The 13,865-nt window shown below is 42.9% G+C and overlaps 2 protein-coding genes across 5 annotated transcripts in view; one reads left to right on the top strand and one right to left on the bottom strand.

Annotated features, from left to right (window-relative positions):
* IFT81 (intraflagellar transport 81) overlaps positions 1-13,865 on the top strand; it is a 185,717-nt gene that overhangs the window by 34,353 nt on the left and 137,499 nt on the right. The gene's annotated exons all lie outside the window — the stretch shown is intronic.
* P2RX7 (purinergic receptor P2X 7) overlaps positions 1-13,865 on the bottom strand; it is a 45,301-nt gene that overhangs the window by 12,539 nt on the left and 18,897 nt on the right. The window contains exons 3-8 of the mRNA XM_001495572.5: positions 13,255-13,323; positions 12,182-12,254; positions 11,136-11,232; positions 8,857-8,937; positions 8,088-8,217; positions 4,327-4,463 (exon numbers count right to left, since the gene is read on the bottom strand). Of these exons, the coding sequence (XP_001495622.2) occupies positions 4,327-4,463; positions 8,088-8,217; positions 8,857-8,937; positions 11,136-11,232; positions 12,182-12,254; positions 13,255-13,323 (587 nt within the window). The remainder of the gene's footprint in view (positions 1-4,326; positions 4,464-8,087; positions 8,218-8,856; positions 8,938-11,135; positions 11,233-12,181; positions 12,255-13,254; positions 13,324-13,865) is intronic.

Raw genomic sequence — 13,865 nt, 5'->3', positions numbered from 1 at the left:
TATTTTCTCATATAGCTATTATAACCTGTAATTTCCTTCTCTTTTGTGCAGCTATTTGAAAATAACTTGTCCAGTTACCCATCAGATTTCAACAATTTATTTTTGGCCAAAGATTTCTTATGGTGCTCATTACAGACAACAAATGATCTAACACTTTGTTCTAAAAGAATATTAACATCATAACCACCTCAGTTCTTCAGAAAGCTCAGATCTCTCCAAGAGCCAATGTTCTTAGGCTTAGCTGAACAACTCGAAGGGGGTTTGCTAATGTCTGGTTGGTACATTGCCCTGCATGCTTCTGCTGCTGGCTAAAAAAACAACCTGCAAGGGCAGTCAGGGGACCACTGATCTGGTCCTCTCTTCTTGCTAATGGCCGTGAACTTATTCAGCAGAGCAGCAGGGGATGATCTAAAAGTTCCCTAAACTAGGAGCTGGTTTCAGGGCCCTGGATGAAACTCCAGTGATACAAGAGGCAAAAAGCCTCTTGTGTTTTGATCTCAGCCAGCTTTTTGTCAAGGATTTCAAACTCAAATGCCTACAGGGGCCAGGCAGATAGCACAAATGAGTGATTTGAGCCAGGTATAAGACAGTAAGGAGTGGTGAGGACAGTGGCAAACCAAAAAACACATAACTTTTCTTTTTTCTTTTTGCTGAGAAAGATTCGCCCTGAGCTAACAACTGTTGCCAGTCTTCTTCTTTTTTTCTTTTATGTGAGCCACCCCCACAGCATGGCCACTAACAGATCAGTGGTGTAGGTCCACACCCAGGAACCAAACCTAGGCCACCGAAGCGGAGAATGCTCAACTTAACCACTAAGCCACTGGGGTTGGCCTGACATGTAACTTTTCTAAAGGGAACCACTGATGTTCAGCTCTAGCCGAGTGCTGCCATGTGAGATATGAACCCAGAGTTGTCACATGGCTTAATTTTTTTTCAAATAGTTTAACTTTTCAAGAAAAATAGAAGTCCAGATTTTTATGTAGAATGTCTCAACTTTCAAAACATTGTGTAGGCCCAAAACAAAAATAAAAATATAGTTGAAAGCTGCTTGCCAGTTTATGATGCTGCTTTAAATAAAATATAACTAGACCCAATTGCTTGAGCAGACCCCTCCAGAAATCAGTAAGAATGCTAGCAGCAGGGTTAGGAAGCAGTCGATATATGTGTGTGCATACGTGCACTTTTACATGCATTCACATGCACAGATTAAGTAGACACATCATTTTATTCTGAATCGGCATGATGTGGGAACTCATCAGAAATGCAAATTCTCAGGCTCTACCTGGACCTACTGAATCAGACACTCTAGGGACTAGCCCAGCTACTTGTTCTTCACAAGCCCTCCAGGTGATTCTGATGCACACTCAAGTTTGAGAACTGCTGATCTAGAACCTCGATACTCAAAGTATCTGCATCACTCATTTCTGTTACAACCTGGCTGTAGAGACGAAATGTAGTCAGGTGAAGCATCTAAGAAGGAAGTACATTTGGGATGCTAGATGATGTAGTATAGACCACGCTTCTCAAACTTTAATGTGCACATGAATCTTCTAGGCATCTTAAAATGCGGGTTTTGATTCAGTAAATCTTGAGTGGGGCCTGAGATTCTGCATTATAACAGGCTCCCAGGTGAGGCCCATGGTGCTGGTAGTATTTTATTACATAAATATACCACAATTTATTTCTCCAATCATCTGTTGTTGGGCATTTGGATTTTTTCAGGATTTGGGCTCTGTGAACATTCATATACAAATCTTTGTGTGGACATTTTTTTCTTTCTTTACCGAAGAGTGGGATTTCTGGACTATAGGGTAGATATATGTTTAACTTTATAAGAAACTTCCCAACAGTTCTCTAATGCAGTTGTACCATTTTACACTTCCACCGGAAATCAGGAGAGTTCTAGTTGCTGTTCCTCTCTGCCAACATTTGGAATTGCCAGTCTTTTTTAATTTTAGCCATTCTGGTAGATAAATAGTTATATCTCATTGTGGCTTAAATTTGCATTTCCCAGATGACTAATGATGTTGACTTGTCGGAGTTTTTTATTTACTTATATTTTTGTCTTATATGTTATACTTGTAATATATTCATGTCCTACTAGGATATAGCTAAGTAGTAACTTTGTCTATCCTGTTTACCAACATATAGCCAATTGGCACAACAATATTTTTTCTTCATTATATATTTGATGAATGAATGAATGAGGGATGCCAATATCAGTTTCCTACTGGCTTCATAGGCAAATTGTATAGCCATTATTCTAGGGATATCCCTGGCAACTCTTTCTGAAAGGGGAACAGCATATGCCTACTTTGTGTCTGGAACCAGGGTGCAGAATGCCCATAACCACAGTCACAGAAACCTGCCTGGCTCCCACAGGCAACGATAGGTCATGGAGACTGTGTGGTAAGCCTCAAACTGAAGGGCCAGGTTAATGTTGGGACAGAGTTGTAGGAAAAGGCAGAAAAAATGATCCAGACGTAGGAGGTAATGTGGAAACTAGATCAGGATGGCACAGGACCACCAGCAGGCAACAAGAGCAGAGGAGTAAACCGTGCAGAGGTCAAAACAAGAGTAGATCAACAGCACAAAACCAGCCCCAGCCAGCTTAAGAATGGAAATGAACCAAGATTCTAGTAAGTTTGTAGGGTTGAAGTCCAGAAGCCAAAAGCATACACGACACACTACAAAGAACTTTAAAAGTCAAGACTGCAGTGTGGCCCAAGGGATCAAGAGTCTGTAAGCTGTTCTTACTAAACGGACTTCCAATCAAAATGGCAGCCTAAGCCAGTACAGGAAGCCCCACCACCTCCACTACCACCCCCAACTGCATACGTCTAGAAATCTAAGATAAAATTTTTTTTTAAGTCGTATCAATATATTAGTGAGCTCAGAACAGGGAAGAGCGTATTCTAGGTGCTAGAGATGAGTGGTGAGTGGGGGCTGAAGCCATGTGACCCCTAGGAGTACTCAAGCCAGATCTGTATCTGAGGAGTTGGAGTCTTACACTTCTAGGGAAGGGAGCTGAGGCTGCAGAAGCCCTTTATCGCGAGTGAGCTGGGGTGGGATAGTTTTAGCAGAGTGAAATAATCCAGCACCCAGAAATTAAACCAAAAACTGGTTCATAATGGATAGATGTCATACAGACCCAGCAGGCTACAAAATTACATAATCATCCCAGAGGAATATCTCCATATCCCATGGCACACACAGAGCTTTGCACAAGATCATTCCTGATGAAGCCCACCAACAAAGCCTCACAAGGAGAAATTCCATCCAAGTTACTGCAGATAACAGGTCAGTGTGAAAGGAGTTATACTTCTACTGTATAACTTGTACATATATGGACAAAAGAAGTAGGATCCATATGGTAAGAATGGAATTCATTCAAACAACTATAGATGGCCTTGAAAAAGAACTGACTATAAATCCAAGAAATGAAAAATAGAGCCATAGAAATTTCCTTTTAAACCTGAAAGCATATGGTAAAATGATCATAACCTTTGATCCAATAATTCTGCTTCTACAAATTTATCATAAGGAAATAATTCCAACAAAGATTTATGTACAGAGATGTACGCTGCAGAGTTATTTATAGTAGAAAAACTGGAAACACCCCAAATGTCCAAGAATGGAGGGATGGGTGAGAAAATCATGAGATGGAGGGAAAAGGGTGTGAGTGTTGGGCACAGAGGGACCTAGGTTAGGAGTATGGAGCTTCTTGGGCAAATCATGTCACCTTTCTCAGCTCTCCCCTGGAACACTAGTATCTTCCTTCCAGGGTCATTGTGAGGTGTAGAGGTGATGACTAGAATGCCTGGTTTATAGAAGTCCCTCCCTAATCTGTAGCTATTGTTAGCATTACACTCACACAAGGGGATCATTAATGTGATGGTCACAAAGAATTCTGAGTGACCAGGGCATGAAAAAAACCTCACAGAATACCAAATTGTAAGTGTGATATGGTCTCATGTAAACCTCAGGAAAGAATTGGTTAGGCAAAGGAAAATTCACCACAGGGTTATCCCGATTATCTCAGGGTAGAGGAATTATGGGTGATTTTTATCCTCTTTTCTGTGTTTTTCTCTGTTTCCCATTTCGTTTTTGTTTTACAAAGAGTGTGCATCTCATTAATAAGTAAAAAGAAAAAGAAATGCTTACAAAAATCCAGTCACTGCCTAGTTCTTAGAGAAAGTCTTTTACACTCATCTTGTTGCCTTGGGAACCAAAACTAGTCTTACTGGCTGCTGGAGATGCAATTCAGCCAGGTGGGAAGGTACCTGGGGAGCCAATGGTGGCCAGTCTGACCTGGGGCACTGTTACCTGAAGTTGTAGCCAGGGTACGAGGACTCACTGGCGGTCTTGTCGTCAAGGCGACGGAAACTGTATTTTGGACGGCAATGATGGAACCACCTGTCCAGATTACAGTCCCAGTAGATCTCAATGCCCATGATTCCTCCCTGGGGAAGACAATGAGAGACAATCTCTAAGTCCTGCTGGACGCGGGTTACACAGCCACCAGACATCTCCCTGCATAGTGATGATCACTGAAGGAAAGGTTTTCTTTTTAGGGGAAAAATGCCTATTAAAGTTTTCGGAACCATAAGCACAGTGCTATCTAACTCACATATATCTAATATCTAATGTGGCAGCTGCAAACGCATCTTCCTGCTCCTCCTCCCATGTGGGACACACCGCCATTAGACTTCCTAAAATATAATTTTCTACAAACCATTACCATAATCAAACACCATAAATACTCCCCTCATTAAAGATTAAGTTGAAACTTGTTAGACTGGAATTCAGGGCGCTCCATCACATATCTTCTCTCCATCACATATCTCCCAATATTACCCTAGAGAAAGCTCTTATTCCAAACTCTCTACACTTTTTCCTAAACACATTTGGCACTTGGCATTTCTTTTTTTTTTTTAAACAGCTTTATCGGGATATAGTTCACCTACAATTCACTCACTTGAAGTGTACGATTCAACAGTGTTTAGTATATTCACATATACATGCAACTGTCACCACAATCAATTTTACATCATTTTCATTACCTCCAAAAGAAAATCTGTAATCTTTAGTTATCACCCCCTTATCCCCTCTCAGCCCTAAGTAACCACTAATCTGCTTTTTGTCTCTGTAGAGTTCCTTTCATATGAGTGAAATCATATAACAATGTGATCTTTTGTGTCTGGCTTCTTTCGCTTAGCATAGTGTCTTTAAAGTCCATCCCCATAGCATGTCTCAGTACTTCAGTCCTTTTTGTAGTGGAAGAATATTCCACTGTATGGATATACTGCATGTTGTTTATCCATTCATTATTTGATGGGCATTTGGGTTGTTTCCACCTTTGGGCTATTATGAATAATGCTGCTATGAACATTTATGTGCAAGTTTTTGTGTGAACATATGTTGTCATTTCTCTTGGGAATATACTTAGCAGTGGAATTGCTGGGTACTTTGAACTTTTAAATCTTGGCCCTTGACCTTTCTTCCAGTAAAATGTTTCTCCCATCCACCTGTCTAGCTAAATTTTCCTCATCCTTCAAGACCAAGTTTACATCCTTCCTCATCCACTCAGCCAGTCCTATCCTCCTCAATTCAAGGTGAGCTTTCTCTCTTCTAAACTTCTAAGGAATCTCTTAATCTCTTACCTGTACTTGGTACTTCTTTCTTTCTACCAACATTCTTTGAGCATTGACTATCATATTTCATTGAATCTTAGACACCATTGCTTATAAGACATATATATTTTTTATGTTCCTCTAAGAAAAAATGCTGTCAAACTGTGAGACGCTATCAATTGAAAGCATTTCCTGACTTCAAAACTATTAGAATGTGGAAAAAAATATATATCTTTGAATCAATGAAATATGGCATTTTAAGACAGTATGCTAGATGCAGGGGATACAGAGATGAATAACAAGCAGGCTCTGACTTGGATAAAGGGGAAATAATACAGAATAATCACAACTGTTATTTATTGTCAGGCATTAAGCCAAGCACTCTACATACTATAGTGAATATCTAATGTTTTTGTCACTCAGTATCCAATTCTCCTTCTTCTGGTAAAAGCACCTGGAATTTTTTGGAGGAAAAACCCCTCCCCACTCTCTGTGGTTTGAATGGGACTGTCTCCTCTCTCAGGTCCAGGAGTGTGCACATGAATCGGGATAGTGAATCAATCTGGACCTGATGATTGGTTCAGGGATAGGTCTATGGCCCAAGGTAGACCAATCAGAGCCCTCCCTGCAACTTCTGCCAACTATAGAGTGTGAAAGTCCAGAGCAGCATTGTCCAGTATAATTTTCTGCGATGATGGAAATACTTTATATTCATGCTGCACGATATAAGAGCCACTGGCTACATGTGGCTCATGAACACTTGAAATGTGGCTGGTATGACCAAATAAATAAATTTTTAATTTCATTTGATTTTAATTAATTTAAGTTTAAATAGCTGCCTGTGACTAGTGGCTACCATATTGGACAGCACAGTTCTAGAGCTTTGATGGCTTTGCCTCAATGTGTGGAGCATCTGCCTGAGAATGACATAATCCTTGAAGAAACAACCAAGAGTCAGATTCCTGAAGACATCATTTGAATTCCTGGATGCAGCTATGCCTAAAGCTCTCATACCCTTCATTCAGACAACAAATATTTGTTGAGTGTCCATTATGCGTTGAGTGTTACACAAAAATTAACCAAAAAAAGCCAAAGATCCCTGCCTCATGGAATTTACATTCTAGTCAGGGATGACAGACAACAAACAAATAAATAGATATATATTTTAAATGGATATTTAAAATATATAGTGTGTCAGATAATGCTAGGTGCCAAGGATAAAAATAAACCTGGGAAAGGCCATAGGACATGATGGGATAGGGGTGGAAATTATCATTTTAAATGTAGCGGTAAAGGAAAGCTCCACTGAGCTTGTATGGAGCAAACGTTGGAAGTAGGCAAGGGAGAGAGCTAATGCTTTGTCTGGGGCAAGACTGTTCCAGGCAGAGGGAACAGCAGGAGAAAACACTCGAGCTAAAAAGATGCTTTGGGTGGATTAGAAGGTCTGTGCCCCCGGTCGTTTTATACAAGCTGATATGGTTCCTTTGTTGCTTAAGCCAGTTGAGTTTGGTTTCTGTTATTTGCCCTCAAAATTACTTTATTTATTTTTTGCTTACTCATTTGAGTTGCATTTCTATAACTTGCAACTAGAAGAATCCCAATTAATCCAAGTATGGTAGTCTGAATAATGGCCCCCAAAGATATTCCTAACCCCTGGAATCTCTGAATATGTTACCTTATATGGCAAAAGAGACTTTGCAGCTGCAATTAAATTAAGGATTTTGAGATGGGGAGATTATCCAGGTGGGCCCTAAACGTTCCCTGTTTATAAGAGGGACGCAGAGGAAGATTTGATGCAGAACAAGAAGTCAATGTGACCACTGAGGCAAGATGCTCTGCTGCTGGCTTCGAAGCTGGAAGAAGGGGCTGTGAGCCAAGAAATGCAATGAATGAAGCTCTAGAAGGGAGAAGAGGCAGGGAAATGGATTTTCCCCTAGAGCCTCTGGAGGGAGCATGGGCCTGCTGATACCTTTTTTTTGGGGGGTGGGGGGTATTTTATTAACATGTTTTAATATTTTAGGTTGGAATTTATGGATTTTTGCTGAGATTTATTTTTTATTTTGCCCCCAGTTTTATTAAAAATTGACATACATCACTGTATAGATTTAAGGTGGATACCTGCTGATATCTTGATTTTGGCCCAGTGAAACTGATTTTGAACTTCTCACCTCCAGAAGTGTGAAAAAAATGTGTGTTGTTTTAAGCCATTAAGTTTGTGGTAATTTGTTCCAGCAGCCACAGGAAGCTAATACACCAAGTATCTCACTCATAGGGTTGTTATAGGATTAGATGAGGTAATGCAGGGAAAGTCTTTGGCATCGGCCGTGGATTTAGTACATGCTCAATAAAGGGAGCCACTTTATCAAGACCCAGGGGTCCAGCCTCTTGCCTGTTTGACGTCTTCCATCTCCCAGCACACACCCCCACACCTCATGGTACAAAGGCACCACCAACCTGAATTGCCACATCTGAAAAATGATCTCCTGTTTCTCGGAAGATATCTCCTAGTCGGAAAATGGGACATTGTGGATTCTGAGTCTTGTGAAAGGTGCAAGTGATGTTTAAACCTGGCAAGAAGTTTCTCCTGCACATAATGAAAAGCAAACAAACATCTCTGTTGAAAACTAGGATCCATCTCTTTCATAGGTGTGAGGCAGTGTGGTAGCTGGGCTCCATGAGGTGCCCTAATGATCCGCCCCCACCTGGGATTCACACCCGTGTGTAGTCCCCTACCACATTGTACCAGGGTTGGTCTTTGTAACCAATAGCTTATGGCAGAAGTGGTGATGTGTCACTTCCAAGATTAGGTTGTAAAAGACTGTGGCTTCTATCATGATTCTTGTCTTGCTTGCTTGTTCTCTGTCCCTCTTGGGTCATTTGCTCTGGGGGAAGCCAGGCACCATGTCCTAAGGACACTCAAGCACTCCTAGGGAGAGGTCCCCGTGGTAAGGAACAGAGCCCACCTGCAGACAACTGCATGAGCGAGCTCAGAATAGGATTCTCCAGGCCCAGTCAAGCCCAGAGATGACGGTCGCTCCGGCTGACAGCTTACGTGCAGCCTGAGAAACCCTGAGCCAGAACCACCCAGCGAAGTCATTCCCAGATTCCTGATCCTCAGAAACTGAGAGATGATAATTGTTTGTAGTTTTAAGCTTCTAAATTTGGGGGTTATTTGTCCAACAGCAGTAGACATCTAATACAGCCAGACATTCTAGGCACTTACGTGGTATAATTGTGGCCAGGGAAGTCGATGTTATTCTTGATGAGCACAGTGAAGTTTTCAGCACTGTTCAAGAGCGCAGGCCTGAGAGAGAGAACAGTGGGCCAGTGGGACCAGAGGCTTCTGGTTTCTTGTCTGGGTCATTGTGATGAGTGAAGAGAAATGCAATCTAGTTGGCCAAACCATCTAAAATTCTCCAGCTTCTCCAGGAATAATTTCTCCCTTCTTGAGACCTCACGGTATTTATTATAACACTTCTCTGATGTAATTATATGTTTATATGTTTAGATATATGCAGCGGTGTGCTGGTAAATATGTAATAACCAGCTCTCCAGGAATAAAAAACAAGCCCTGAGATGTAGCATTTACTGATTATTGTGATATAAATACTCCCATCACGCCGATTTCAAGCTACTAATGGGACATCACTGAACTTGGAGTTGTGAAGGGATGAGCATAATTGGCTCAGAGCTGGTACAAGCCAGCTCCAGCACAGCCCTGTTTGTATTTTTCCTAACAGGCGTGGTATTCCTTCAGGGCCGGGACAGTAATTTTCTTATTTTGGCATCCCCAGCCTTTAGCACAGGGCCACACACACGTAGTTGACTCTATCAGTCATTCTCTAGAGGCTCCGAGTAGTGTAAAATTCTCCATGAGTTAGAGGAGCACAAATTCTAGACTGCAGGAAGGTTCACTCACCATCCATCCATCCCTTCATTCAATAAATATTTATTGTACTGAGGATGGGGCGGGGCACTGGGGATGTAAAGTGGTGATGGGTGTGTTGAATGAACGATTAAATCCCTTCATGTAAGACATGAGAAAACTGCAGTTCAGGGCGTTGCTTGCCCAAGGTTGTGACCAGCACAATGGAGATGCACAGTATTTATTGAATAAGTTTGTGGCAGAACCTGGACTGAAAACCACAGGCAATCAAGAGGCCCCTGGCCTTGAAACAGACTACTTGAGTGTAGGTCGAGGTCCCAACCAGGCCTTGGGCAATTCCTTCTGCGACAAAGAAACTTCCCTGACCTAGAAATGAACCTGGGTGGTGCCCTTAATGACGGAGGGCCAGACAAGCTGACACTGCCTAGTGCTTCCCACCCTGACGTGGGGAACCTTTGCCTGAACCTTCTAAAAAGTCAGCTTTTTGGGTGGTCTTCTCTTTGCCCCATAGATGCTGATAGTGTGGTCCTGAGTCACATTCATCTAGAGCTGGACTCTCCAATTTGCATCCCCTAGGCATGTATGGCTGTTTAAATTGAAATTTAAGTGAATTAAAAATTCAGTTGCTGTGTTGCAGTAGCCACATTTCAAGTGCTCAACAGCCACATGTGGCAAGTGGCTACTGTATTGGACAGGACAGGTACAGGTGGACAGTGCTGGTCTAGAACCACCACACTTCTGGGGGCAGATCATTTGTGTGCACGTCTGTGCGTGTGTGTGTATCTGTCAGTGTGTCTCTGCGTGTATGTGTGTGTTACTGAGCACTTTACTATAAGCCAAGCACATGGCTCACTTTACAATCACTGTACAAGTATCATTTTATTAAATTCTCACAAGAGCTCCGTGTGGTCAGTGCAGTTATTATCCTCATTTCACAGATGAGGAAACTGAAACTCACAGAGGTTATGCCACTTGCCCAAGGTCACACAGCAAGGATGTGTTAGAGCCAGGATTTGAATCTAGGTCTTTTTGTCCTCTTCAGAAATGCAGCAGTCCCTATGGTTTCTGTGATTTAACAGTAATTTCTGCCTTCTGAGCCCGACCTTGTGTGGTAAAGAAAATAATCAATACAGGGGACCACCCAATCTGTATGTCACTGTGGCCATTTAATTTAAGCAGACTTCCCTTCCTGCCCTCCTTCCTTTCTCTTCCTTTTCCTTCTCTTTCCTTCCCATCCCCTTCCTTCCTTTTCCCTTTCCTCCCTCCCACCTTCCTATTCTTAATCACTCAGTATGGACACTGACCAGTCAGAATGGACGCCACTGTAGCACCAGAGGTGCCCTGGAAGGTGCTAGGACAGCCAGGGGGGCAGGAGCACCCAATAGTGCTTTGGGTGATAGCTATTTCCCAGCTGGTACAGAAATATTTCAATATTTTTACAACTGGCATGGCCCTCCCAGAGACCATCACTGGTGTGGCTGGCAGTGAGTCACCAAGCTATTAGGACCCAGGACTTTGCAGGAGTTTGCTGAGAAAGGAATCCAGAGCAACACCTGGCAAGGCCTCATCTGTGCACTGCTGAGGGCCACCGTGTCTGTCCCCAGCCTGCAACTCACCGGGGGGCCTCTTCCACTGCCTCGATGGGACACCAGGCAGAGACTTCACAGGTCTTCTGGTTCCCTTTATACACTATACACCTTCCGGTCTGGATTCCTGTGAGGGTCAAGGGGTGGTAGAAGCACTTGATGTGTGAAAGAACTGTGGGGAGGAAACTCTCCAGGAGGCATGTCATTAACCCAACCCAAGCACAAGACTATTTATGCTTTTCAACCTAAGTAATGTCCGTTTCCAGGAAACCCCATCTGAACCACAAACTTACATAAGGCAAACCAAGCAAGCAACACATCAAATGGTAAGCTTCTAGAACTTGGTTTCTAAATGGTTATCCGAGTCCCTCTAGGGGTGTACAGTATGTACCAAGGAGGTGCAAAGCCACGGAATAAATGTAGCACCTTGTCCTGGAGCATCAATGTCATTAACAGATTTCCGGGTGGGACTGTAATGTTAAATAGTAAGTAATGTTAAAATGATCTCTATACCAACTCAGACACACGTGTTATGGAACAGAATGTCACATTCATGTGCCTTTTTGTGTGTGTGTATGTTATAAGCACTGATGGTTTTTTCTTTTCTGTGGTAATTTTTTAATTGTCATGTGCCTCTTCAAGTTAAAACAAGAGATATGGAAATTCTGCAGGTTAATACGAGTATTGCACCCACGTGACCTCAGGGTACAATTCATGTTCCTCAACCTTTGGGGAAATTCAAGAGGGAAAGTTTAGAATACTGAGATGAGTATTTTTTATCAATTAGATTTTCGATTACCATGTGGTTTTTCTATCGGTTAGAACCCTGTAGGTGCTAATTCTTGGAGGTTTTCAGGAGCTGCCCTCAATGGGGAATTAGAGTCACATTCATTGCAGCTGGTCCTCTGGGGGCAGAGCCGAGTCATGCAGGGGACACACGCTCTCCCGTGGCCTGATGATGGTGGAAGAAGGCAGCTGAGAGCCAGAGCTAAAGATCTGAACTTTAGGGCATTGCGAATGTCACCAAGATGCCAGACAGTCCACCCCTGGGATCACAGAAAAGAAACAGAACATACCTTTGCTCTGCGGGTCCATCCATCCCTTTTTACAACCCCGGTCAGAGGAACAGAGCGTCCTGCGGGTGGGATACTGCAGGGAGAAGGACAGGATAGTGGGGAGTAAGCAACGTGTGTCCCTAAGATATGGACAAGTGGGCGTCTATGTCCACACAAAAACCTGTACTCAGGTGTTCATAGCAGCACTATTCACAGTAGCCACAAAGTGGCAACAGCCCAAATATCCATCAACTGATGAATGGACAAATAAAAAGTAGTACGTTTATACAATGGAATATTATTCAGCCATAAAAAGGAATAAAGAACTGACCCATGCTACAGTATGAATGAACCTTGAAAACATGATGCTAAGTGAAGAAAGTTAGACACAAAAGGCTACATACTGTATGATTCCATTTATATGAAATGTCCAGAATAGGGAAATCCATAGAGACAGGAAGTAGATCAGTGGTCGCCAGGGGCTGTGGCAAGAGGGGATGGGGAGTGACTGCTAATGGGTACGGGATTTCTTTTTGGGGTGATGCTAATGTTCTGGAATTAGACAGTGATGCACACAACATTGTGAATATACACTAAAAACTACTGAATTGTACACTTTAAATGGTGGATTTTATGGTATGTGAATTATATCCCGATAAAAAAGAAGAAGAAATAAAAATCTAAAAAGCAGATGTCAGGGCAGCCAGGGACCACTTTCAGGGAGGGCCCTTGGGGTGGTGAGCAGGGGGCCTGCTCCGAGCAACCCTGTGGCTGCAGAACTGAGTGAAGCAGACAAGCACAGAGGCTCCGCAGGAAACATGGAAATAAGGGATGCCAGTTACTCTGTCCTGGCCTGAGAAAACGAGGTCAGTCAGGTCTCAGTGCTGAGGACAGAATAAGGAGAAGAGAAACGAGATGACTTGGTTTATGCATATTCAACTGCCCATTTTCACGGGAGCGGGTTAATGGCAAGTCTTAGGAAACCAGAACATGACATAGGTGTGAAAATAGCCTCTACTCATGATCTTCCTCTGACCCGTGCCTCCTCCAGGAACTCTTGTCACCTGTCCAACCACTCTGGGTCCCCTCCTTACCTCAGGACACAACCCCTGCTCTTGGCCTTCTGTCTTGAGAAAGTTTGTCATCACAAAGAAGGAGTTCCCCTGCAGAGAAAAGGAGAGAAGGCAAATGCAAGGCTTTGAGAACAGAACTACTTAATCATAATAATCCACTTTGCTGAGTGCCTGGGGACGAACCTTCCCACTCTTCTGAGCTTCAGTGTAGAAATCAGGGTCCAGGAGCAACTCGGACTACGCCAAGGGCTTAATATGAAAGCTGGACTAGCCGCCCTGCTGAGCCGAGGGAGAGAAAGGAACGTTCAAACTGATTGACTATTCATTTTCCATTCCAGCCTCAAAAGCAGCCTTTTCATTTTTTTGGACACAGTAAAATCCTGTTAAATTGCAACTCAAGAGACCTGGGGAGGCGGAGGTGGGGTGTGGGCTTCCATCAGAACGCTGTTCAGATTATCCAGGACTTTAATTAAAGGGCAATAGGGCATCTCGCCACCTGGGAAATAGCTGGAGATTTTAATGACCCACTGTTAGAAACAAACAGATAGCAGCTTGGGTTTTATGGTTTTGCAAAGCATTCCAGCTCCCAGGGGCTGCACATGTGCCCTCTTTTCCCTCCCGCCCCACATCTG

Source organism: Equus caballus, chromosome 8 (assembly GCF_041296265.1).
Source record: "Equus caballus isolate H_3958 breed thoroughbred chromosome 8, TB-T2T, whole genome shotgun sequence".
Taxonomy (NCBI): Eukaryota; Metazoa; Chordata; class Mammalia; order Perissodactyla; family Equidae; genus Equus; species Equus caballus.
Note: the sequence above shows the minus strand (reverse complement) of the source record. Positions and strands in the feature narration are given on the sequence as shown.